Consider the following 25,272-nt stretch of genomic DNA (forward strand, 5'->3'; position numbering starts at 1 on the left):
GTCACGCCTCAGCCAGCCAATCAGCGTCCGGAAATCGGCGCTCGGCTCAGCGGAACCCCGCCCTTCGCCGGCGAAATGGAGGGGGGTGGAGACAAGTGTCTCCGCGGCCGCGCAGGCGCAGGCGCAGCCGCAGGACCGTCAGACGGCCCGTGCCGGGGACGCTTTAACCGGGCGGTGTTAAAGGCAGGTGGGTTCGGGCTCCGCGCGTGCGCGCTGTGTGCAAGGTTGTTAGCGCTACTCACTGGTGTTCGCAATGTCCGCAGGAACAGAGCTCTGGGTTTACGTAGCGCTCGACTGAACGGGACTTTCAGCCGCCTGAAGTCCGCCTGAAGTTTTGCCAAGTGACAGGACTGAGCAATTAGCAAAGCTGTTCTTCCCCGCGGCATTTTGAGGTTTCAATCTTAACAGCCCCGTCGCATGAGATGTGGTGCTTGTAAGGGTTTGGGACTTTTTAATTCTGTGTGGTACGAACGGTAATCATGTAAGTTTACATATATATATATACGCGCGGGCGCGCGCGCGCGCACACACACACACACACACACTATGCAACTAAAATACGGAAAATCTAGAATACTCCTTGCCCGCTTTAAGGTGCAGTTCAGATTACCCACTAATGCAACAGTGCTGCTCTTGTCTACTCAGAAGTAGGCCCTTAGCAGGGTTCACAATGAACCTTACTGCATATATTATGTAGGATTGCACGGTTCCTGAAAAGTAAATCTTAACAAGAGTTATGTGGACATTTCTCGCAATAGGACATTTTGGCAGCACGCACTTTGCTTGTAGATTATTATCCCCATCATAACGGGGAGATACTTCAGGCCTATCAAGCAATCTCTTCAGCAATGCCATGTGAAAGGATGAGGGGGATTGAAAAAGAGTTAAGATTCAAAATAAGCACGTGTCCAGGCAGCAATCATGTGCTTAGTGCAGTTTACCTAAACATAAATAAATGAGGTGGCAATGCAGTTGGGAGACGATGAAGGAAGATTTGGCCACATACTTGCATAGATAGATAAGTGGGAAATGCTTATGCAGGCTCCGTGTACCGTGTTCCACCCTCTTCCCTCTCTTTCTACGGATGCTCGGACATTAAGCGGGCCGGGAAAACATTAATTATACGCAATAATAGGCAGGAGCAGCCGCATGCATTGACAGGCCTCCCGCTGCTGACCCTCAACCCCCGCCTCCTTCCCCATCCGCGGCTTTCACTTGGTCCTTGGGTCACGTGACCTCCCCTCGCCGCGTTACCAGGGTGAAGCTGTAAGCAGGCGCTGACGGAGCTCCCTCTGTGGTGCATCCGAACCTTCAGGGCCCCGGCATCGCCCAATGGCAGGGCGGGGGTTTGATGTCGCCGTCCTATAGCAACGCGAAAGGGGTGGGAGCGGAGCTCGGGTTCGGTTGGAGCTGCTTGGAAAAAGGGTGAGGTGGGCTCGGGGTTCGGCAGAGAGGTGGCGGGGCCGGAGAGGGAAGAAGCCTGAGGAGGGGGGGGGCCCTTGGCGCTTTGCTGGCGGAGGGGGGGGGGCGCAAATGTTCCTTTCCCATCTCGCTTTGCAGCAGCAGCAGCAGCAGCGGTGCCTGGCTGCTTCTCCTCCCTGTTTCCCCGCGCTTGGGGCTCCTGCTTAGTAAGTTGCCTCGCTTCGTGCCTTGTTCTGCCCTGTTTGTTCGTAGTCGCCGACGCTGTTGCTGCAGCAATGGGTGTGTCGGGGGCCGCAGTGGGGAGGCTCCCTCCTCGAGGGCCCCTGGGTGTCCGAAGGTCAGCCCCTTCCCTCCTGGCACGCTGCGGCGCAGAGGTTCATGGAGCAGGCGCCAGTGTTTAAATGCGGGGTAATTACCCCGGAGTAACTCCCACAGCCTGAAAGTCAGTTAAGGGGGGCGATTTTTATTTATTTTTTGTTAAGTCACTCCACTCCATCCACGGGGAGTGTGAGGTGAGAGGAGCTTCTCGCTTCCCATCCTGTAGCATCCTTATCGAGAACGGTTGAGTTACTGGGTATTGTCAGGTCTAATACAGAAAACTAATAGAGCTTTACATGCGAGCCACTTTTTACAGGCGTTTCAGAGAAGTGAATCAAAATTGGTTGAAAACAAGGTGCCTTACATCGTGCCGAGTAAGTTCTAATTCATTACAGCGTAGGCCAGCTTGTACTCAACCAATTTTGATAACTTTAAAAGGTCCGAACGCCATGTTTTCTACATTTTGGCAAAACTGGTTTTACAAAGTGGTAGATCAAAATATTACTAAAACAGCAAAAGTGGTGTATATGCTATACTAATCATATTAATGGTTGTCGCATTGGGCTGCAATTCTGTGCAACTTATCTGGGGAATACAGAAAGACATAGGAAGCTGCCTTGTATCAAGTCTGATCATTGGTCCATCTCTAGTTCAACGTTGTCTGTGCAGATTGATAGCTGCTCTCTGCTTGTTCAGATTGCATCTCTCCTGGCCCTATCTGGAGACGCTGGGGATTGAACCCCGGGAGTTGGAGTCAAAAAGCATCTAGAACATAGGAAGCTGCATTGTATCAAGTTGGACTGTTGTGCCATCTAGTTTTGTCAACACTGACTGGCAGAGGATTTCCAGGGTTTAAGGCACAAGTCTTTACCATCCCTACTTGGAGACACCAGTAAATGAACGTGAGACACGTTACTGCAAAGCACGCGCTCTACCACTGCAGATCATGGGTTCCTCAGCCCCAGATGAATGGAATTGACTGCCAAACTCTTTAGGGTCAAAAACACAATGTTGCATTGTACAGTACTTCAGAACTAATTAGTAAGCAGTGCTGGTATTTCAAACTTGAAAAAATATGCCCCCTATGGCCATAGTAGCCAGTGATTGGGCAGCCATGTTGTAGACCAGCAATAATTTCCTAGCAGTCTTCAAGGGTGAGGTAGGCCCCATGTATAATGTACCACATCAGTCTAATGTACTATATCAGTCTAATGTAGAGGTTATCAAGGCATATAGAACAGCAGCCAAGACTTTATCAGTCAATATGGCATGCCGACTTTATATTAATCACACTGACCTCATCCCCAAAGTCATGTGGTGGCATTAGTCAGCAATTTCTTATATGTGTTTAAAATAGCAGTAGCAGCTTGAATAATTCCTCTATTGTAAGAGCAGAACTCTTCCTATACCATCTTCTGGTACTTGACTAGTCAGATAGTTTCAGAAGCATTCCAACTTCCATCCTAGCAAAGCCCTCCAGAAAGATACAATTGATGAAAGCTGATGAGAGTTCCACAAGAATACCCCTTCTCTATATCCTGATGATGGTTATCTTCAGGGGCAGCAACAAAGTTTGAAAATGCATCCAAGTGGTTAGCTTAAGCTCTGCTACCAAACTAGCAAACTCAGTTCGGGTTATCATTTTAAGGCTGCAGTCTTAAATAAGTTTACTTGGAAGTGGTCCCATAGAACTCAGTGGCTCTCATTCCCAAATAAGTATTTAATCCTGACTTGGCAATAAGCTTCACTTTAACCCAGTGGAACCTACTTTCAGGTAAGAGGGCATCGTGTCAGACTATATAACAAAGATCCAGGTAAGTGTTACTTTTCATAAATGCAGCAGTTCTCCTTTTCTAAGATGTGCTTCGAGGTTTACTTGCATCTTCTTGGTATATAGTCTGTGACAGCTTTTTAATCAGGTAACATATAAATATTTCTGTATTCCTTTGAAAAGCATTTTCCATAGTAATAGCCATGGGATAGAAACAGTGGATGCAAACTACTGTACAGCGTATCTGAAGCAGAAATAATTGCATTCACAGGCTTAGAGACCTTATAATGAAAGGGAATGTTGAAACATTGATGGCATCTAAAAAGACAAGTGATTTGGAAACTGGCTTGTGATGCATAAATTGATCTGGCAGATACAAAAAGAGCAACTTGGTTATTCCGTTAAAAAGCTCCCTTTTTCTCCCTAGCCCATACATAAGGATGCCTTAGAAAAGTACCATGGACAAATATATTAAGGTGCAAAAGATTGGTGAAGGATCTTTTGGAAAAGCAATTCTGGTTAAAGCAAAGGAAAATGGCAAACAATATGTTATTAAGGAGATCAATATATCCAAGGTGAGTCTCTTGAGTTTTATTTCCTTTCATTACATCTTTCCTTATATTTATGTTTTCACAAACAATGCTTTTCTTTTAAAGATGTCGAATAAAGAGAGAGAAGAATCAAGGAGAGAAGTTGCAGTGTTGGCAAACATGAAACATCCAAATATTGTGCTATACAGAGAATCATTTGAAGGTTAGGATTAAAAATAACTTGGCATCTAAAATAAAAAGCTGAACTGGATTGAAGTGCCTGAATTGGGGTTTGTGCGTTGCCTTTCAACATCCAGTTTCCTGTTTAGTATTTCTTGTTGCATGCTGCAGATCTGTGTGTGCTTGCTTAAAAGAGGGGATGGAGAAAAATTTCATTAGGCCCACATTACTAAGCAAACTGACCTAATTTCCATCTCCCAGTCTAATATGCAGACCAGAACACAATTATATTTTGAATATCACACTTCTCTGAACCTTCCCATAATGTTCTCAGCTCAGAAAAAAATAACCAAAATATGTGTGCTTTTTTAAAAAAAAAATACTCATTTTATAGTGAAGTATGTTTAGAAATGCATTTCAGGTAAGATACATATCTAAATACAAAATTTTGCATGAATTTTCTTTCTTTAAAAATCAGACTACAGTGGTGCCTCGCAAGACGAAAAGAATCCGTTCCGCGATTCTCTTCGTCTAGCGGTTTTTTCGTCTTGCGAAGCAAGCCCATTGACGGCTTAGCGGATTAGCGCTATTAGCGGCTTTTAGCGGCTTAGCGGAACAGCTGATAAGCGGCTTAGCGGCTTAGAAAAAGGGGGGGAAAGGGAAAAAAAGTCGGAAAAACTCACAAGACATTTCGTCTTGCAGAGCAAGCCCATAGGGAAATTCATTTTGCGAAGTGCCTCCAAAACGGAAAACCCTTTCGTCTAGCGGGTTTTCCGTCTTGCAAGGCGTTCATCTTGCGGGGCACCACTGTAATGTGGAAGCGTGATGATGATGATGATATTTTATTCATACCCCACCCATCTGATTGGGTTGCCTCAGCTCCTCTGGGCAGCTCACAGCATATATAAAAATCATAGTAAAACATTAAACCTTAAAAAGCTTCTCTATATATGGCTGCCTTCAGATGTCGTCTAAAGGTTATATAATTACTCATATCCTTGATATCTGAAGGGTGGGCATTCCACAGGATGGGCGCCACTTCTGAGAGGGCCCTCTGCCTGGTTCCCTGTAGCTTCACTTCTCACAGTGTGGGAAATGCCAGAAGGCCCTCAGTGCTGGATCTCAGTGTCTGGGATGAACGATGGATGGAATGGACTTACATAACTGAACACATATGAAATTGGCACGGCCCAGAAATAGCATGATCTGACATATCAATTTAAAAGTCAGTCAAATTGATAAGTAGGACCTCCTAATAAATATGGTTGGATTGGGCAGCAAGTCTACCATTTTTCATGTCTCCTGTATGAGTTGGAAAATACACAGTAATGGAAGCTAAACAAATTAAGGGACTGGCCAGTGTGATGCATTGTGAAGTGTAAATTAACACTTGTGTGTATTTATTTATTTATTTTACAGAAGGTGGCTGTCTTTACATAGTGATGGACTATTGTGAAGGAGGAGACCTGTTTAAAAAAATTAATACACAGAAAGGTGTCTTGTTTTCAGAAGACCAGGTAAGAGGATTTGAGATTTATATTGCTTGATAACTGTAGATGTTCTAGCTCTGATAGACACCCACTATGTCCACAATAATGGCTGGCATTGGTGCTAACCAAAAAATATGTGGTTGTGATTCTGACTTTTGCTTTGCCTCTGAAATGTGATGTCAATTCTGACTTCTTTTAGATCATGGATTGGTTTGTACAGATCTGCTTAGCACTGAAACATGTGCATGACAGAAAAATTTTGCATCGAGACATAAAGTCACAAGTAAGTTCACTGAAACTTTTTTTAATTGAATGTCAATATTCTAATAGCTAGGCTTTAGCCTACTTTCTTTGAAACACTGATGAGAGAACAAACCTATGTCAGGACTTTCCAGAAAGAACAAGAGTTTGTGCACTTGCAGACCAAGGCTTACTTCAGATGTAATGCTAAAACTGTGGTTCAACATTATACGAGCACCAACAAGGTAGCCCCTTCCTCTCCTCCACTTTGTGTACAAGAGAAGAATGAAGTTTTCAGTTTTGGTTTGTAATCAACCTTGCGTTTCCTGTTATGTCTAAACCTGAGGTACGTTTATTCAAATATGGTTAGTTTAGACAAACCAAGATGGAATGCACACATTCCCATATTTCCAGTCTAAGCTTATATCTTGGTTTAGAGTGCATGCGATTAGCTTTCAGGTTACATATTACAATTATGTTTGTGAGCTTTAAGCAAACAGATTTGTCAATAATTGTTTGGAAATACTCTTAGTTACCAATCAGTTGTTACTATCAGCTGACTAAGAAATGTTAATATGCATTCAGCTAAAAGTGGTTTCTTGTAATGATTGGCAAATTCGGTATAAGTTACTTTCTTCTCTACTGAATTTAACTTTGTGTTAGTGTACTGTATTTTTCTTGTTTCTACTCCAGAATATATTTTTAACCAAAGATGGAACAATACAGTTGGGGGACTTTGGAATAGCTCGAGTTCTTAATAGGTAATACTGAAATACGTTTTGTGCAATTCACACAGTACTATAAAACATAGTCTAATTCATTATATTTTTATTTTTAGCACAGTGGAACTTGCTCGAACTTGCATAGGAACGCCGTATTACTTGTCACCAGAAATCTGTGAGAATAAGCCTTACAACAATAAAAGGTAGTATTTAGCTATAGGCTTATTTTCAGTTGTATGTAGATGCCGTTGTCTTTTACTGCAATGCAATTTATCCAACTGACTTCATCATACTGCTGTGTGAAAACACAGAAGCCAACCCACTTTAATCCAGCCTCAGCATTGGTTATCATTTTCAGGCGCTTGCATAACTGAGAGCAATGCAGAGAATCTATTCCATGTAGGGAATGTGCTGGTGAACCAGATTGCTGCAGCCGGCAATATTGCACTCTCCACTAGCTGGTGAGCAGAGGGTTCAGTCCTGCTGGGTGCTGATTTGCCAACACATTTCTTGCAGGGAACACTGGCAAAGCAGACTCCCATCCCCACTGGTCAACACTGACAGGTGGGCAGTGATGACATCAGGTTACTGATAGGCGGGTGGTCCCACCCCCTGTCAGAATTGACTCATGGGGTTAGGGAGAGATAAAGGATTGGCCTGCTGGGCCAAAAATATCCCTTACCCATTATCGCTTCCTTCTGGCTGTTAAGAGTAATAGCTATCCTAGGCCAGACTGATATGCTTTGATCCCAAGGCCAGTCCAAGATGTGAACCAGAAGTGGGAAATCTAAATGTCTTCCATATAACAAAAATAATATAATAATAACTTGACAATTTGGTATCCTTTGGTCATAAATGACAGTTTGCTCATTTATGGAAGTGCGTACCCAATTACACTTCCATAAACGACCTACCGTAACTTTGCACCTGGCCCAGAGAAAAGGGCAAATGATGGGTGAGAAAGTCATCTTTTCTAAGGAACCAGCAGAACAAAAAGCTATAAGCAGGCTGATAAGGTCCACATTGTTGCTTAGATGGTGCATGTTGCACAAGTGAACAGAATTTCAGCCATTGCAATTTACATTACCGTAGAAGCTTGGATAACCATTTGAATGGCAGAAGTTGCCCCAGCTGAAATGTACATATGTATATAGGCATAGCTGAACTTAATAAGGTGACCGAAAGTAATACAAGCCAACCCAAGTTTCAAGGACAAGCTAGACCAGGCATAGGCAAACTCGGCCCACCAGATGTTTTTTGACCTACAACTCCCATGATCCCTAGCTAACAGGACCAGTGGTCAGGGATGATGGGAATTGTAGTCTCAAAACATCTGGAGGGCCGAATTTGCCTATGCCTGAGCTAGACTATTGATCATCTAGGGGTCTGTGCAAACTAATGTTCTGTGTCTTGTTTCTTTAGTGACATATGGGCTCTTGGTTGTGTTCTCTATGAAATGTGCACACTGAAACATGCAGTAAGTCGACATTTCTAAATACTTTATAAACGAAACTCTTTTTTCCAATGCCCAGAAAATGCAATATTTTTAGTTTAGGTATTTTGACATCAAAATCACTTGTGTTTTGCTGATCGTATACTTTTTGTAGTTACGTGGAGGGGTTGGTAGGAGAGAATTGAACTATAGTAATAGATAATTGCATGCCCATGATAAGATTTAAAGTAACAGCATGTGACACAAGTCAAAACCCCAAATACAGCTGTTGGCTTGCTTGGATAACATACCACATTGTTGATGGGATTTTTAAAAGGGAGGGAATTTCACTCCCCCAAACTTCAGCCTTAGAGCAATTACAGTAAGCCCACAACTTGCACACATTTAACATTTATGCATTCAGCTTTACATGTGTGGCAAATTCAAAAAATAATAATAAATGGAAAGAGGGTGGGATTCTGAGGAAAATGACTTTGGCAGTCACACCCACCATTGAACCCAATGGGTTTTGACCAGTGCTTTTTTCTGGGGGGACGCAGGGGTACACATACCCCTAAACACTTTGTGAATCTAAGTTTGGCCTCATTGAGGGGCAGTATTTCAATATGAGTAGGAAAATGAGAGTACCCCTAAACCCCTAAGAAAAAAAGTACTGGTTGCAATTTTGGCTTTAAGATAAGAGGGCAGTGGGAAAACAATATGCAAAATCTTCATGGATAAAATGCAAGACTAAAAGCAGATTGAGAATATTTTCTAGAGCACCGATAATGCATATTAAAGTAATTTTGATTTTTGTAGCATTAAGAAATTCAGTTGTCTTCTTTTGCTGTTTTGCTTTGGCATTACTACTAATACATACAAATTGCACTTATCTCTGCAGTTTGAAGCTGGAAATATGAAAAATCTGGTACTCAAGATAATTTCTGGATCATTTCCTCCTGTTTCTGTGCATTATTCCCATGACCTCCGAAGTCTGATTTCACAGTTATTTAAAAGAAATCCTAGGGATAGGCCATCAGTCAACTCCATATTGGAGAAAATTTTTATAGCTAAACGTATTGAAAAATTTCTAACACCCCAGGTATGTACTTGGACCTATTGTTACAAATGATCTACTGTGCAATAAGTTTAAAAAGCCCATCATAAACGTGCTGCTTCTGTTAATTAAGAAGTCTTTTGGTTATGTGCAATATATCTATGTATCTTAGCAAATTCGTTACTATTGTGTTTTTATGATTATCCTAATGTAGAATAAGAACATTGAAATGCCACTGTACAGCAGTGTAAATATATATATATATATAGTAACACACCATTTCAAATTCAAACTTTAATTATTTAAGATATTTATACAGAAATAAGGTAGTTTACTCAGGCCCCGGGGTCAAATTCACACCTTTCTATCATGCCCTTGAGACTTTGCCCATGCCATCTTCCCACTGCAGTCACACCCCTCATGGGTCCTGCTCTGTGTCTAGTGATTTTTTACCTCACTGGAATGTATCCATTAACAGTGACATTATCCCTTGCTTGCCTGAAGAGTTGTGTGTCTCTGGTCATACCCTTTTCCCACATCCACCTCTGGAAGGTTTCCCATGAGAGAATATTCCCCAGCCCTGGCATAAAAGAGGGCCTCAACATTTTAGATAAGACTTTGAGATTAGAGTCATAGTCATATGTGTAAGTAACTTGAATAGAGCATGCTAAAGCATGCTTGAACAATATTTTTTGATAATACTTAAATACCTCTCTAATTAGGTACATTTTTTTAAAGCATAAAATATCTTAAGTCAAAGCTTAATGGGGTCCCCTCCTCAAGGCACATGGAGAGCTTCCATGGAGGGTTCAGACATGCACCTTGTGACAGCATGACCTTTCTTGGCTCATTGAATTGTTGCATGCTGGTTGTGTGTTCATGGCCATTTATGCGATGAAATGTTATAAAGATTGCAATCCGTATCCAACATGTAATAACTCAACACGTATGTACTTTGTCTTTGGGACAAGGTGAAAGAGCTTTATACATTTCTTCTTAAGAACTTCCCATGAGTTTTGAGTTCAGGTTCATAACTAGTAAACAGCTTTTTAAAATGGTATGAACATCCAAGGTAGGGTACAGCTATCTCTATATATACTCTTCTAGAGTGGTACCTCTGGTTCTGAACTTAATTCATTCCGGAGGTCCGTTCTTAACCTGAAACAGTTCTTAACCTGAGGTACCACTTTAGCTAATGGAGCCTCCCACTGGCCTGCAATTTCTGTTCTCATCCTGAGGTAAAGTTCTTACCCCAAGGTACTACTTCTGGGTTAGCGGAGTCTGTAACCTGAAGTGTTTGTAACCTGAGGTACCACTGTATTTTTGGAACAAATGTTTATGGAAACATTTATTCAATTTATTGGTCATTCAGTAACTGTTAGATTCTGTGTTAGTCTCTAATGTAAAATTATTCTTTTAGCTTATTGCAGAAGAATTTAGCCATAAAGTATTTCAGAAGTTTGGACCTCATGCTGGACCAGGTAATATATGAAAAAAATCCTCTTAGGTGCATTTTAGTTGATTCCAATACATCATTGACCCGATCTCTAAACAGAGTATCGGGTGACAGTAGCAAATGCAGAACATTCATGATGTTTAGAGCCCCTTTAGAGCCCCTAATTTAGAATTCATTTTTATTCATCCAAGATAGCCTATGCATAAGGAAAGGAATCTTCATCTAGAAACTTGGTTTTGAAATGAGTTTTCACAGATCAGCTTTTGTGCACGATAGCAGTACAGTATTAAAGGGAAATTTCTCAAGTTATAAAAATTGCTTATTGTTAACTTATATTATAAATAACTAGTTTGAAACAATGCAATATTGCTTCAAAATCAGTTCCAAATATGTAGCTTATAGCCAGAGCATTTTGATTTAAGATAATAAACTATTCCTTTTGCCAGGTATGTAGATGAAGATTGCTTTTGGCACATGGCTGGGTGGGGAACAGGTAGACTTGAAAGAATATAAAAGGTTACCAATCTTTGTCATAAGTAAATAAGGAATAGCAGTTGTGTCTTCTCTTCCTCTTTTCAAATAAGCATTCAACCAGTTCAGTCTTATATGGAGTGTGTTGTACCTAAGCCAAATAATATCACTATGCCTAACTCTGGATGGGAAGAGAATTATTTTTGAATATTCCTTAGTCTTAGGACAGATTCCTAAAGAAACCCAGTGTTGTGTAAAGGAGTTCTTTGTGTGTGTGTGTGTGTTTTCTCTTGAATAGCAAAGAGACCAGCTCAAGGACAAAACTTAGCCTCTGCTGCACCAGCTCAAAAAATCACAAAACCTGCTGCTAAATATGGAGTGCCTTTAATGCTTAAGAAGTCTGGGGATGCAGCTAAAAAGCCCTATGAGAAGCCTTCTATTAAATGCCGACAGGTGAGAAAAAATATTCAGCAGTGAAACAAAAGTATATCTTTTTGATGGGGGTGTGTGGAGAAAGTGTATGTTATATGTTGGGACTTTGGTGTTTGTGTTTTTTAAACCTTAACTGCATTTTGTTTGTGTCAACTTGTCATGGGCATAGTTTCAGCGACCGATAGATTCCCTTGCAGGAGTGGAAACACGGCACTGTGATGCACATTCAGGTGCAAGGCATCCAATGTGGCATCTGTTGCCTTTCCACCCACTTTCCAGTATAGATTGGCTGCGAATAGTTTTGGATCTGCTCACATATCGCTGCATGCAATTATATCTGCATTAAGGCCCATAACACAGCTGGAAGATGTTAATGGCGTGTTTTGGTTCCACCCAGTGTAAAAAGTGTACAAAGACCATATCATAAAATAACAGCAAGTAAACTCTGCCAGTAAACATTCCTGAAAAGAAAACCTGAAATGCTATAACAACAAGCAAGCTTCAAAAACTCCGTGGAATCAAAGTGTTGATTTGGTATTTCAAAGTACTGTATAAAGTGGCACAGCCTAGAGCAGTGGTGCCCAAACTTTTTTCAAGGAGGGCCAGATTTGATGAAGTGAAGGGCCGTGAGGGCCAACCAAAGTTATTGCGCTTTTTTTAGGATTGAAATTGTTGAGCTTTTTTTTTTTTTTTAGGGTTGAAGTTGTTGAGGGGTTTTTTGAGGATTTTACCCCATAAACTGCCAAAGGGGCCGAATTAGGCCCCCAAAATGGACTTTGGACATGTCTGTGGTAGAGCCTTTGGCCAACAAGGGAATCAAAGGTATGCTAAAGGTGGGAAAGGAGATTGCAGAGGAGCTGAACGGATTATTTGCATCAGTCTTCAGAGCAGAAGACTCGCAAGTAACATAAAACTAATAAGGTGAAACAGGAGAGATGAGAGCCGGGAAGGGCGACGGAAGGGCCCGGCCAGGCGGCGACTCACCTCGCAGGCAGTGCGCCATCCCTTTGGCCCAGGCGAGGCTGCGGCTGTGAGGCGACCTCCTCACCTGTCTCCTCGTGAGGGAAAGGCGGCGTTGGTGTCGGGGCGCCTCCGGCGGAACAAGGCTGCTGGCCTTCGCCTTCCCCTCCGCCTTTCTCCTTTTCGCCGCGCCGCCTGCGCCTCCGCTGCCTCCCGCTCTCGGCAGGCCCTCCTGGGCGTCGGGCTCCGAGGGCGAAGGTGCCCCTCCTCAGCCCCACTCTACCACGCCCATCTGCAGCACAGGCCCCGCCACCGCGCTCCCGCCAGCCGCCCTGGCTGCTTCGCCCGCCTCCTCCTCGGGCTCAAAGCCCGAGTTGTCCCGGCTCCAGGCCTGCCTCGAGCAAGACAAGAGCGGCGCCGAGCAAGATGAAGAAGGAGGAGGAGAAGAAGCGCCGACAACGACTCCGCCGCCGCTGCCCGGCGGGTCCCGCAGCCGCCCCAGCTCCAGATGCTCCAGGCCGCCGGGAGGGCAAAGTCCCGCCATGGCCCCCGACCCTGGATGAAGACTGCCGCCGCCTCAGAAATTTTCTCTCAGGCTGGCCGAGTAATGGCGCGGGAAGGGAGCGCCTTCGCTTTCTCCACCGGCCGCCTTCCAGTCCCCCAGCCCCGCCCCCAGCGCACCACCTCGCAGGGGGAAGCGGGCAGGCCGGGCTGGCGACTACACGGGCCACATGACGAGGTCTGGCGGGCCGGATTCGGCCCGCGGGCCTTGTGTTTGACACCCATGGCCTAGAGGGTCTTCATGAGTAAGTGATGATGTTATACTGGCCCTGTTGGTACATGCACCATCTTAAATATTTAGGATCTCATTTGCTTTTTATTTGAACAGATTTGTTTTATTTGACTTTTTAAATTTGTGTCATCCACTGTTGACTTCGTCTTTTTCTTTGTTATTTACAATATGAGATGCAGCAGGATTGGCTAGGGATCCAATGGATCCTAAGCTGCTCAAGCCCAGCCTTCCCCAAAGCCCTGTTTTAGGGCTTCCAGCCAATTTCTACCACCAGGAATCCACTCTGTTGACTGCATCAAGTAATCTATGAGCATACACCCCCCAAAAAATTTTACTGTCACTCTACTTGGGAAGTCTGTAAAATATTTTCCTTATATGTCCTCATTTCTCTATGCTAAAACAGTGATAGCTTTTGGCAACTTTGAAATGATCCACGCATGATGTGAAACCAACTGGCTTTTACTTGGCATTAAGAATAGCATGCAGTCTCCCATGTGTAAGTTAGTTGGTATGATGTGGCAGGGGAGGAGGAATAGAGATGTGCTTTATTTATGTTTTGTTTTCTAGTAACAAAATCACTCTGAAAACAGCAAAATACTTGTGTCAGTATTGCTGTCTTTGGCACACTGTTGGGCAATCAGATAAATGAATGGATGAAAAATGGTGTTCACTTTTGTCTGTACTGCTGAGAATACATTAAGGCTTCAGTACATGATGCATTTACTAAGGAGTCGGTGGTACTGAAATCAAATCAAGTCCTAAGAGTAGTTTCCCGACAATAAGATCTACTGACCAAAGTGTGGTTTTGATTTCTCAGGGCACATGGAGAGGCTGAAACTGTAAGATTAATAGCAAGTTTGCAAAGTTAACTTAGTTTATTCCTGCGTTATTGATTCTCCATGCTCAGTTACCTTCTGCAGCACATGGTACATGCATTCCTTCTAATTTGTAGTTTCACTCTTTATTTAGGCCCCTCCACCTCCAGTGAAGAAAGGGAAACCAGTAGAAGAAAGGAGGAAAATGTTTGAGGTATAAAGACATGGAAACTAAGGAAACTAAGCAAAATACTTTTAAACACAAAAAAACCTTCAAACCTTTCCTCCTTATTTCCTTCCACTAGATATCCTCTAACCTTATTTATATTTATCTCTATCTCTCTCTGTGTGTGTATACATAGATATTAAAACCTCTAGAATATGACTCTTACTATGAAGTCCTAACCATCCTGACCTAATTCTCAGGAAATAATGGCTCAGGGTTTGAATCTGTATTTATTTTTCAGGAAGCTGCTAAAAAGAAAAGACACGACATTTTTGAGAAGGACAAAAGACAGCGTGAACAGGTAAATTAAAGAGAGTCACTGTTTTTGTTCTGTTTTTAATGATGGAATGCAGGAATAATGTCTCATATGTTACCATAGCAGTTGGTTGGCGTAATACGTTATCATTTCAAAACATCCTACAGATCAGTTTCCTCAAGGCTGAGCAGATGAGAAGACTTGAGAAGGAAAGGGTAAAATGCTTTCAACTTTCCACTTCTAACTCTAAAGTTTCATCTTCAGAGCATTCATCAATTTTTGGAGTCCCGTTTTCTCACACACACGTCCTCTTTTCCAGATGGAAAGAATAAACAGAGCCAGGGAGCAAGGATGGAGGAATGTGCTCAGTGCAGGTGGAAGTGGTGAAATCAAGGTTGGTAGCTGCTGTTAAATGTATATGCGGACACACCTGTTCTTCCTTATTTCTAACCTTATCAATAATCTGTAGGTGCTTGTCAAGCTCTTACCAGCACCCTTTAGTCCAGAAGAGGGGAATGTTTTTCAGACTGATGCAGCGTTCCTCTGTGGGAAATCTTCCAGGGGCTACATGCCGGTGGTCAGCAGGACCAGAGGCAAAAATGGCAGAGCAACAGGTGTTGCTGGCATCCGTCTGTCTCAAGAGACAGTGGAGGAGTGCACCTCTGGGGGGAAAGTCCAACTGCTGCGTTAGCAACACCAAAGTGATCTCCCTGGGGCACAAGCCTGGGCAGTGTTTATGGAGGCTCTGGGCTGCCCAGATGACGAGGGCCTCCTCTCGGCCTCACTGATGCAGTCCAAAAGAAAGCAGAGCAATACGTTTAGCGCCAGCTTAGGGTTGCCAGAAGGAGGCGTACAAGGCACCATCCAACAATCTTGGGGACTCCGCTCCGGATTGGAGTAGGGTTTACTCCTTAACCTTTTCTTCGCCCAAAGATATCCCGCAAGGTTTAGCCAAGGTTTAGGGTCTGAGTTTTCCTTCTCCTAGATGAGCTACTTTGCCAGGTTGACAAGTCCCATCTGCCCCTCGATTCCCTTTACAGTACGTGTAGAAACTACCTTCTTGAACAATGGACCCAGTATTGTTACCTTTGTACAGTTGGTTCCATTCTAACCATGTGAAAGTCACACACACACACACACACACACACACACACACACAAAACCACAGCCCTCCCTCCCATCTAAGCAGGCAAGAAGCATTTTCACAGTCCAAGAACACACTGCTTCCACAAATGCTTCAAAGGTTCTCCTTGCGAGAAGTGAGGTTACAGGGAACCAGACAGAGGGCCTTTTTGGTAGTGGCCCCCACCCTGTGGAACACCCTCCCTTCAGATGTGAAGGAAATAAGCAGCTATCCTATCTTTAAAAGACATCTGAAGGCAGCCCTGTTCAGGGAAGTTTTTAATATTTAATGCTGTACTGTTTTTAACACTTGATTGGGAGCCGCCCAGAGTGGCTAGGGAAACTCAGCTAGATGGGCGGGGTATAAATAAATTGTTGTTGTTGTTGTTGTTGTTGTTGTTGTTGTTGCAAACGCTCTTGAGGGCATAGTGCAAAGCTGGGGGGTGGCCTGAGGAGAGTGCTGAGGGCTGGATAGGGCATTCTGGAGGGCCACATTTTTTGTTGGGTGCAAAATAGCATAAGATACAATGGAACCCCCCCCCAAAAAAAAAAAACAATTTTGCAGGTTTTTTAAGTTGTAGTTTTCAACTAGGTCCAATCCAGAACTATGCAAGGATGAAAACTACATTTTTTCATGTTACAGTGAATTTATTTTTGTGGGTTTCTATAACCATTGCAGAAGATGCAATCCTACAAATGCACAATGTTGATCAGAACATGCTGTGAGATGAATGCAAGTGTAGATCCTATACCCTGGTCAAAAGACAGACACTCTTCATCAAATGGCACTCTTCATCAAATAATATGTAACATTTCTATTTTTTAAAGGAAGCCACAAGGCAGATAGGAATAAATACATGAGTGTGTATGGGTCTCCATTGCTGATAGTAATCAGATAATTGTCAGAAATTACTGAAAGCCACTTTGTATCGCCAACTAGCTGGATGTTGTAATATAGAAGTCACTTTTATGTCTAGAGGTTTTTAATTACAGTATCTAAATCTGACTTTTATTACCTTAAGGAGAGCAGGTGCTTCCAGTTCTCATTGGAATCATAACATGAGAGCTTATTCTTAAATTCCTAGGCTCCGTTTTTTGGAGGCGGAGGAGCTATTGTGCCTTTACCTGTGCCTGGTCGAGGACAATATGAACACTATCATGCTATTTTTGATCAGATGCAGCAACAAAAGGAAAATATTAAAGTAACAGAGGGAAGAGATGCTGAATTGAGAGACAAACATGGTCCAGAACCTATTGAAAGGTATGTCTGCCTTCGTTAAAAAGGAAAGAACATGTCATTCTAGATGAAAGTAATGAAAATTGCTATGCATATTTATCTACAGAGGACCACCTGGAATTCATGCAGGAGTTCCTAATGGGCCTGCAGTTCATCATCATTCACCTGATGCTGATGCAATTAGGAAAAGAATGAAAAGATTGGAGGAGGTGTCTAGACAAGCCAATGCAAACAGGTTGGACTGATGATGTATGGATCTGTCCTGTGTGTGTAGGTTTCTGTCACCGTCTGTTTAGTTTAATAACTAACACTAGAGTGTGAATGACAGTAATAGATACACCATAATCATCTGCCCGCCTCTCTAGATCAGAGTGCTTATACAATATTACTAATTTCTTTAGGATCCAAAATGCTTACCTATTTAATATAAGTTAACATGCTTGCACAAGTACTGTATATTGTGCAAGCAATATAACAATTGCAGGAGAGGGTCCATGTAAAAAGGGTCTAATTATACTCATTTTATATTTCCTAGATTATATAATCCAGAGCAGTAAACTTCAACTTTTTTCAGATTACATAGTTTTAACCCAAACATTAGGGGATTCATTTAATAATGTTTTGCCCATATATTTGTGTGGTGGTAATGTTGTGAGCCACGCTAGGGCAAGACCAAGTAGTTGAAGACCAATGACCCAGTGAATAGCAACAAAATTGTTGTATCTGGCTATTGTCCAAGAGGATATGTTTGTATTTACTTCACACATCATAGGTTGCCCCTTTTTAAGGCCTCTACAGTTGCTTGCCTGTATGACAGGCCACAGAAACTGGCAGGATGAGGCTTTAAGAACATGGATTTAAGATTTTATTGTACACTTCTGCTGAAATACAGCTGTTGTCTTTTATAATTGTAATTTCTCTTCCAGCGCTTATGATGCAAATAGTATATTATGGAGAATACATTTCAGCCTTAAACAAAAATAGACCTTGTTTTAAGCTGTCAGGATTGCTTCTTGTTTAAATTTGTCTTCCAAAGCAGTTCCAAGAGGGTAGAAAAACCTTCCCAACCTCGTTCTCACCAGACTCCCCTCATCCATGGCTATCAACCATGCCAGCTGAGACTTGTGGGAGTTGGGAATCTAAAACCTTTGGAGGGCACCATGTTGGGGAAGGCTGGGGTGGGCATTAGTGTGCTTTCATTGCAATCTAAAAACTCTCAAACAAATGAAAATTGCAGGAAGGGTGTTTTTTCCTTGAGGACCAGGGTTGGAAAACCTGATGTCCTCTAGAGGTTGGACTCCAACTCCCATTGCCCCCAGGCAGCATGGCCCAGTGGTCAGGGATGATAGAAGGCTGAAAGCCTGGCTAAAGAGCATCCATGACCATCAGCTCTAGGACCTTGCCCAAGAAAGAAAACTTACACTTGACCCATGCTGTACAGTGGTTAGCAGACTATATTTCTAAATGTACTTGACCTTCGCTTGCTAGCCACCTGTTGTATTACATGCTTATCTTGGATCAATAAAGTGCTGAATGATGTCGCTACATTTATTTGAAGTCTGCTGAAATCTTAAATTCAGTGTATTTTCCCTACTAGTTTCCAGTTCCTCTTCTTGGTTATATATATATTTTTTTCAAGTAAAGCAAACTCATAAAATGTTTTACTCAGGCAAAAAGGATGGGTAGCCGCAGAAAGAGCTAAGCAAGTTGAGGAATTCTGGCAACGGAAGAGAGAAGCCATGCAAAACAAAGCTCGTGCTGAAGGACATATGGTATGGAATTTTACTTTCCTACTGTATCAGCATTTGAATTCTATTTTTTTAACAGTTAACTTCCACATGAACTTGTAAAATCTATTAATATCTGCAGCAGGACAGTAGTAATTCTTAAACTTTAGGATTGTGTTAGAAGTAATCCACAAAAATTAGATTCTGCATCTTCCCAGTAGTTGACTTGCTTCCTATATCTATATTGAATCTTATTTTGTATTCGGGCTGGTGGTATGAGACAGGAGCTTGTAAATCATGCAATCCAAAGAAGTATCTTTAAGCTAACAGAAGAATTTGCGCAATGAAATTTCTCACTCATCCTGATTACGGCTGCAATCCTGACCATGTCTGCTCAGAAGCAAGTCCCATTGAGTTCAGTAGAACTTGCAGTTAGGAAAATGAGGCTAGGATTGTATCTGAAAAGTTTTTTCCTGGTGTATTTAAGGGTGGCTTGCCAGGTAGTGTGGAGAGCTGCTCTCAGGAGGCAAAACCCTTGCAGCGTATATAGACTTTGGTATACAGCTCTTTGGGGTGACCAAGGTACTATCTTAGACCTCAGTTCAAAGTTCAGCTATGCAGCACATGCTCTTTTAGCCACTTTTAACCTATTGTGCAGCTGAAGCTTTGTATGTGAAAAATTCATTGACCTGTTTCAGGTTTAATGGAAAATCATGGCCATGAGTAAACCATGCTGAACCTCAGGCTCATGTGCTTTCCTATCTTCCTTTTTCCATGTGCAAGAAGAGAGCAGAAGCAAACAAGCCACCATTCCCAAAGTATAGGCATTACAGGAAGCCCTGGTTTGTTCAAAATTGTGACCAGAAATCTTCCAGTTAGCTTCTAACATGCAAAGGAGAGCAGGATGGGGGAGTTGAAAAGATCAGAACCTACTGTGACTTATTTAAGCACCGGGAAAGCATAATTTCCTACTATCTATATAAACTGAGCCGGGACATGGGTGGCGCTGTGGTATAAACCACTGAGCCTCTTGGGCTTGCTGATCAGAAGGTCGGCAGTTCGAATACCTTCCCATAAACTGAGCCATTGTTGTATTTTCCTTCTGGTTCATGCCATGCATAACCACTGTGCTCAAGTATTCATGCTACTTTGGGCATGGGGAAAACAACAGCAAAACCTGAATTAAAAATGCTTTCAGTTTCTCACTGCAAATCCGTTGCCAACTTTGGGGGTTTGGCACTCAGATACGAAAATCAAGTTTAAATCATTATTATAAAAAGTCTACCCAATGCATTATAAATCCAAAGGTAGCCTGAGATCTGTTTTGGTTGATACTATGGTGGTGGCTTCTGTGATCCACACCCATTCCATGTCACAGACACATGTCTTCATGCTTTAGAGCATTTACTGGCAGATACCTTCTCTGCTCATGACAAAATGTGTCTACACCATAAAATGAGAACATTCCTGATAATCACTGCAGGTCAGAGAGTGAGGTGTAGCTAGATAGAGGAATATTGGTGTAGAAAGAAGAATTTAATGATCCTTTTTATAGTTTGCATACACTTAAAGGTTTCCCATTGCTTTTTTTTTTTTTTTAACTACCGTTAGCATATGAGTTACACTGTCTCGGAGGTGGCAGAGATCTGTACATGCACAAAACCCCATTTCCATATGAAGGGAAATAGAGCAATGTTTTATTTCCCAAATAGGAGGAGCAACTGCCATGGCATGACAAATTGTCACCTGAATTCCCATTACCTTTTCTGTTTGCCTTCCTTCAATCTCTGATAGTGAAATCTGTGTCATGTTTTTCAGGCTGGAATGACCCACCCATCTATTTTTGAAAGAGTAGCTCCATCTAAAAAGCCTATAACTTACATTAGGACAAGTTCACACACTTTTCTTCTTGGTCCTCTAGAGCAGTGTTTCCCAACCTTGGGCCTCCAGATGTTTTTGGCCTACAACTCCCATCATCCCTAGCTAGCAAGACCAGTGGTCAGGGATGATGGGAATTGTAGTTCAAAAACAGCTGGAGGCCCAAGGTTGGGAAACACTGCTCTAGAGTAATAGATAATTTTAGTGAGGTTTTAAGGTGCTGCTATCAGTAAATTAATATGAGAGAAATGTGAGCACTCTGACAACTTGGAAACTTTTATCACTACAGCCAGTATCATCGATGCATGCATTTGTACCAGTCAATACAGTACTGTATCTGCCTGCATGCAATTATGAGCCAGTTTGAAAGCAGCATCCCATTCGAATGGAGAACAGCTGTGCAGAAACAGATATGAAAAGCCCACACTTTAGAAACAGTGAGAGTTTGTTATATTTTACACTTTAATTAGGTGTAAGGGGGAAAATGTTGCTGCTTAGTCTTCCCACCATGTGGATGAACTACTTGACTTCCTGTCTTAGTACTCAGGGAGTGTGGCTCAGAGCTTGTTCTGGAATCAAGCAGACTTTACTCGCTGCAGATCAAACTATCCTATCAAAGGACCCAAATCTTTGCTGCCTTCTGCAGAAACAAAGCAAAATAAGAGATCACCTCTGTGATTATTACCCCTGTGTAGTATTGGTAAGGATTTGACTGACTAAACAAATTATTGCCTTTCCAAAATTACCCAAGTGCACCATATTAAATCAATAGCAACAAATTTCAATACTTTATCACTTATAATATGCCACTTGGGCAGCGATATGCATTTATGTCACCACAGTCGCTTGAAGATTTTTGGAAGGTTTCTGAGGGGGATTTAACCAAAAGCATTCATGTTAAACCATGTTGCAATAAAGCTTTGTTTTCATTTAAACAAAGTGTTGACACTTGACTCAATATACAGCAATTATACACTAATAATTCATTGTGGCAGTGAAGTTCCAACAATGCATGCCAAAGTTCTAAACTGAACAGATGTTACAGTCTTAAAGGCACAGTCTAAAATAAGAGATACAAAGGAACAAGAAAAGTGAAGCTTGGGTAATTAAATAACGCAGAGTGTATTTTTGCTTTATCTTAGCCATTCATTGAGGAAAAAAATAGTAGATGTTGATAAATATAAGGTTAGATAATGTGGTGGCCCCAACCCTTCTTGAATTTAATACATTAAATGGTGAACAGGGCACCCTGCAAAACCTGACAGCTATCTATGGAGGCAGGCCCATTTCTTCAAGAGGAAGGAAAGCCAGAAACAAGGAGGAAGAGGTATGCTTCCTGCATGTTTTCTGCCTTCATTGCACATATAGAACCCTTTCCTCCCTCATTTTTTCTGCATGGGTTGTCATGTATAATCAGAGGAAAGGGCCCCTCCTTGGCATTCTAATTAGTTTCAACTTGCAACTCCTAGAGTTGTCCCATAGATGAATTAACATACCTGTCACATAAGTTAGTCACGAGAAGTGAATCATTCCTATTCCCTTAAAACAGAATTTGCCCTCATTGTCTTTTAATAGCTCTCCTCCACAACTCCTAGGCCACCAGCGATGGGTCCGCTGAAATCACTTAGAAGTATAGCGTTGATACTCTTCCATAAGAGAGTTGTTCCATTAATTTCCCACTCTGTGAAATTGACATACGTTGTTTAAGTTATGTATTGCTGCAACTTTCCTCTGACACTTTTTTAAAATTTTGTGTTCCTTCAGGAATACTTGGCAAGACTAAGGCAAATTAGACTTCAAAACTTCAACGAACGCCAGCAAATTAAAGCTAAACTTCGTGGAGAAAAGGCAAGGATTCTAACCATGAAGGCATTTTATTATAGCTCCATTCACCTTGTTTTCTGCTTTGTTAAATGAAACTGAATTGTTTATTCTTGTCAAGTGGAGCTCCACTGATTGTGATGTCGAGGTGGCTATCTTCTTGATGTCCAACTCTTCAAGGAAAGGCTTTAGGCCGCCATGGCTGCATGCAAAGCATTTGCTTTACTTAGCTATGGCCCTTATCAGTGAGCCAAGTATTCAAATGCTCATGTGGCTTCTTGGAAATTTGAGACGGAGTTCTAAGAGTTGATGCAACATGTGGCCAGGCTACTAAAGATTGGCTCTTTTTGATACTGCAGCACTCAGTCCATATGGCTCCCCACTGGTTATAGTTGTCTCGTGGCAAGTTTTTAAATGAATACCATATTGCAGGGCATCTTGTAATTCCACCCTAAGATTCTTGCTTCTCATTTCGTTTCAGTTATGAAAATGGAAAATGACTCTCCCCCCCCCCACAAAAAAAAGGAAAAAGACTCCATACTTGCAAATGCATAGAATATAAATGATTATATTAGACTTCAGAACTGGGAGTTGTGGAGACTCTGATAAGACTAATTTTAATTTACTGGAATATTTGCGAGCATTTTTGGAAAGTGTCCCAAAGTTCCTGTTAGGTCACATTTCCCTGGGGTTAAGTTATTAGGAATTTCCAAAGGAAATCCTCTCAAAATTGTATGCATTATCATGCTTCCAAATCCTGTCAAGACTATGAAACTATAATATATAGCCTTAAGAGCTCCGTGCATGAAATTTAATGAAACTTATGAGATTTAAAAAATTATTATAGAATCATAGAGTTGGAAGAGACTACAAGGGCCATCGAGTCCAACCCCCTGCCAAGCAGGAAACATCATCAGTTTCCTGATTAGTATAGCTTGCAGTGTTCTCTTCTGTTACTAGTCTGCTAAGTATATAAATTTGAGAATAACTGTTTTACAGAATGAAGCTTGTGGTTCTCCTGTACATGAAATAGATGAAGAAGCAGAGCTAAGGCGTAAGAAAATTGAAGCGCTGAAGGTAATGGTGAAAGAGTGGTAGAGGAGAACTTGCTGCGTTGATTAAAAACAAAACGGTGGGTGAAAACAACAGCCAATAGAGCTGTTTTGTGCACTGCTCTGCACATGCTAGCATTAAGAGCTTGCTGAGTGCCACAATGGATGGCAAGTTCCATCACATTTTAAGAAACGTTTTCATGGAAGATCAACGCAGGAACAATTATGGTGTAGGGCCAGGAAGTGAAGTGAGATGGGGAACAGTACAGGGACCACCGGTGCTGACCACATTGGTGCACATGGCCCTTGCCATGCCTGCTGCACCTCATCAGTTGCGATTGGGGACCTTCAGGAGCATGTTCAATATTCCTTGCCTGGTGCTGCTGTAGCTCCTCGTCTTTCTGTGCCTCTCAAGCTACTGTCTTGTAGCGCTGTACGAAGCTGCAACCGTGATGGAAGCTATCACATTGATCCTGAAATGTGTTTTCTGTAAAGTCTGGAAGTTATTGAGCAAAAGTGTATATGGGGCTTTCTAATGTAGATTTCAAGAAGAGCTGTGTAAGTAATTGCTGGTGCAACATATTGTACATGCACTGGCCTTTAGAACGCAGAGTGTCCCTTGCTGAAAAGTTGCTCTCTTTTTTGGTCACATTACAAGGCACAAGCAAATGCCCGGGCTGCAGTCCTGAAAGAACAGCTAGAACGGAAGAGAAAAGAAGCATACGAAAGGGAGAGGAAAGCTTGGGAAGAACATGTAAGAAAGATGAATTTTGACACTTCCTCTCTGCTGATGCAATTTACACTTAGAAGCTTAGATTAGTATTGTTTAATTTCTTCTTGTATCTCCAGAGGTCTTGGAAGTAAGTGTTGACAGCCTAATGTCTTTTGCATACTAATTTTCATTCATTTTTTTAGCATTAGTGTGCTCTTAACCTTTACTGATGGGATCTAGGGCCTAGAACAGGCATAGGAAACTCAGCCCTCCAGATGTTTTGGGACTACAACTCCCATCATCCCTAGCTAACAGGACCAGTGGTCAGGGATGATGGGAGTTGTAGTCCCAAAACATCTGGAGGGCTGAGTTTCCTATGCCTGGCCTAGAACATATCTAAACAATCTTGTTTGGGTAGAGACAGTAGTAGATTCTGTTGGATTATAACACATACTTCAGACCAGGAGCACTTTAATGATGCCACAGTGTGCATGGATTTCTTCTTGTAGTAGACTGGCATGTTTATCTTCCCATGTAGTACTGAGGAAAGCACAAGAATGTGGATAAGAAATAGAGGATCATCACCATTGCCCACATAAACATTTTAAAGAGCCCCCAAACTGTTTCCGCCTCCCCAGTTGCACAACACCAAAAATATACAAATAGCACTACATCACTTCTGGAGTAATTGGGGATGTTCTAGGAACTCTAAAAACATTACATATTTCATAAAAGTTAAGTATCCTTTTTGTGTTTAATGACTCTGTGCTATGCTGCATGTGGAGATGCAGCAAGTTGCCAGAGAGCAAAGAACACTCACCACCAGCAACCCAAACTACTGCTCTAATCTAATAATAGTAGATCCAGGGAGTTCATATCTGACTGTCATGTCCATGGAATAGGGCCAATTTTAAAAAATCTAAATAGTTGAATGATCATGTCTTAATTAAAGAAGAAATCAAGTGATAGAATTTGGTCAGTTAATCAGTCTGAAGCTGCTCATTTATATTTTTCTGTGATAGCTGGCTGGGAAGGAATGAAACTGTTCTACCCTTTTCTATTTGGTTGTTACAAAATGGTAGCTTTTGATTTTAGAGGCTGTCTTGCATAGGAGAGTCAAAATCTCAGAGGAAAGTTAAAACTACAAGGGGA

At 42.0% G+C, this 25,272-nt stretch overlaps 1 protein-coding gene across 6 annotated transcripts in view; it reads left to right on the forward strand.

Annotated features, from left to right (window-relative positions):
- Positions 1 to 1,239: 1,239 nt before the first annotated feature.
- NEK1 (NIMA related kinase 1) overlaps positions 1,240 to 25,272 on the forward strand; it is a 40,978-nt gene continuing 16,945 nt past the window's right edge. Inside the window, exons 1-22 of one of the 6 annotated variants that reach the window (XM_081875237.1) lie at positions 1,241 to 1,628; positions 3,939 to 4,086; positions 4,168 to 4,264; positions 5,641 to 5,738; positions 5,911 to 5,994; positions 6,645 to 6,712; positions 6,790 to 6,876; positions 8,096 to 8,150; positions 9,007 to 9,207; positions 10,583 to 10,643; positions 11,388 to 11,542; positions 14,244 to 14,303; positions 14,557 to 14,616; positions 14,739 to 14,786; positions 14,891 to 14,965; positions 16,779 to 16,954; positions 17,037 to 17,165; positions 18,600 to 18,702; positions 21,779 to 21,862; positions 22,300 to 22,383; positions 23,356 to 23,433; positions 24,067 to 24,162. In XM_081875237.1, coding sequence (XP_081731363.1) covers positions 3,970 to 4,086; positions 4,168 to 4,264; positions 5,641 to 5,738; positions 5,911 to 5,994; positions 6,645 to 6,712; positions 6,790 to 6,876; positions 8,096 to 8,150; positions 9,007 to 9,207; positions 10,583 to 10,643; positions 11,388 to 11,542; positions 14,244 to 14,303; positions 14,557 to 14,616; positions 14,739 to 14,786; positions 14,891 to 14,965; positions 16,779 to 16,954; positions 17,037 to 17,165; positions 18,600 to 18,702; positions 21,779 to 21,862; positions 22,300 to 22,383; positions 23,356 to 23,433; positions 24,067 to 24,162 — 2,016 coding nt within the window. In that variant the 5' untranslated portion in view covers positions 1,241 to 1,628; positions 3,939 to 3,969. Of the gene's footprint in view, positions 1,629 to 3,938; positions 4,087 to 4,167; positions 4,265 to 5,640; positions 5,739 to 5,910; positions 5,995 to 6,644; positions 6,713 to 6,789; positions 6,877 to 8,095; positions 8,151 to 9,006; positions 9,208 to 10,582; positions 10,644 to 11,387; positions 11,543 to 14,243; positions 14,304 to 14,556; positions 14,617 to 14,738; positions 14,787 to 14,890; positions 14,966 to 16,778; positions 16,955 to 17,036; positions 17,166 to 18,599; positions 18,703 to 21,778; positions 21,863 to 22,299; positions 22,384 to 23,355; positions 23,434 to 24,066; positions 24,163 to 25,272 lie in introns of those variants that run through there. The other 5 variants (XM_081875238.1, XM_081875239.1, XM_081875240.1 and 2 more) reach the window with 5 other exon arrangements.

The sequence above is a fragment of the Podarcis erhardii genome (assembly GCF_964252035.2).
Source record: "Podarcis erhardii genome assembly, chromosome: 9".
Classification (NCBI taxonomy): Eukaryota; Metazoa; Chordata; class Lepidosauria; order Squamata; family Lacertidae; genus Podarcis; species Podarcis erhardii.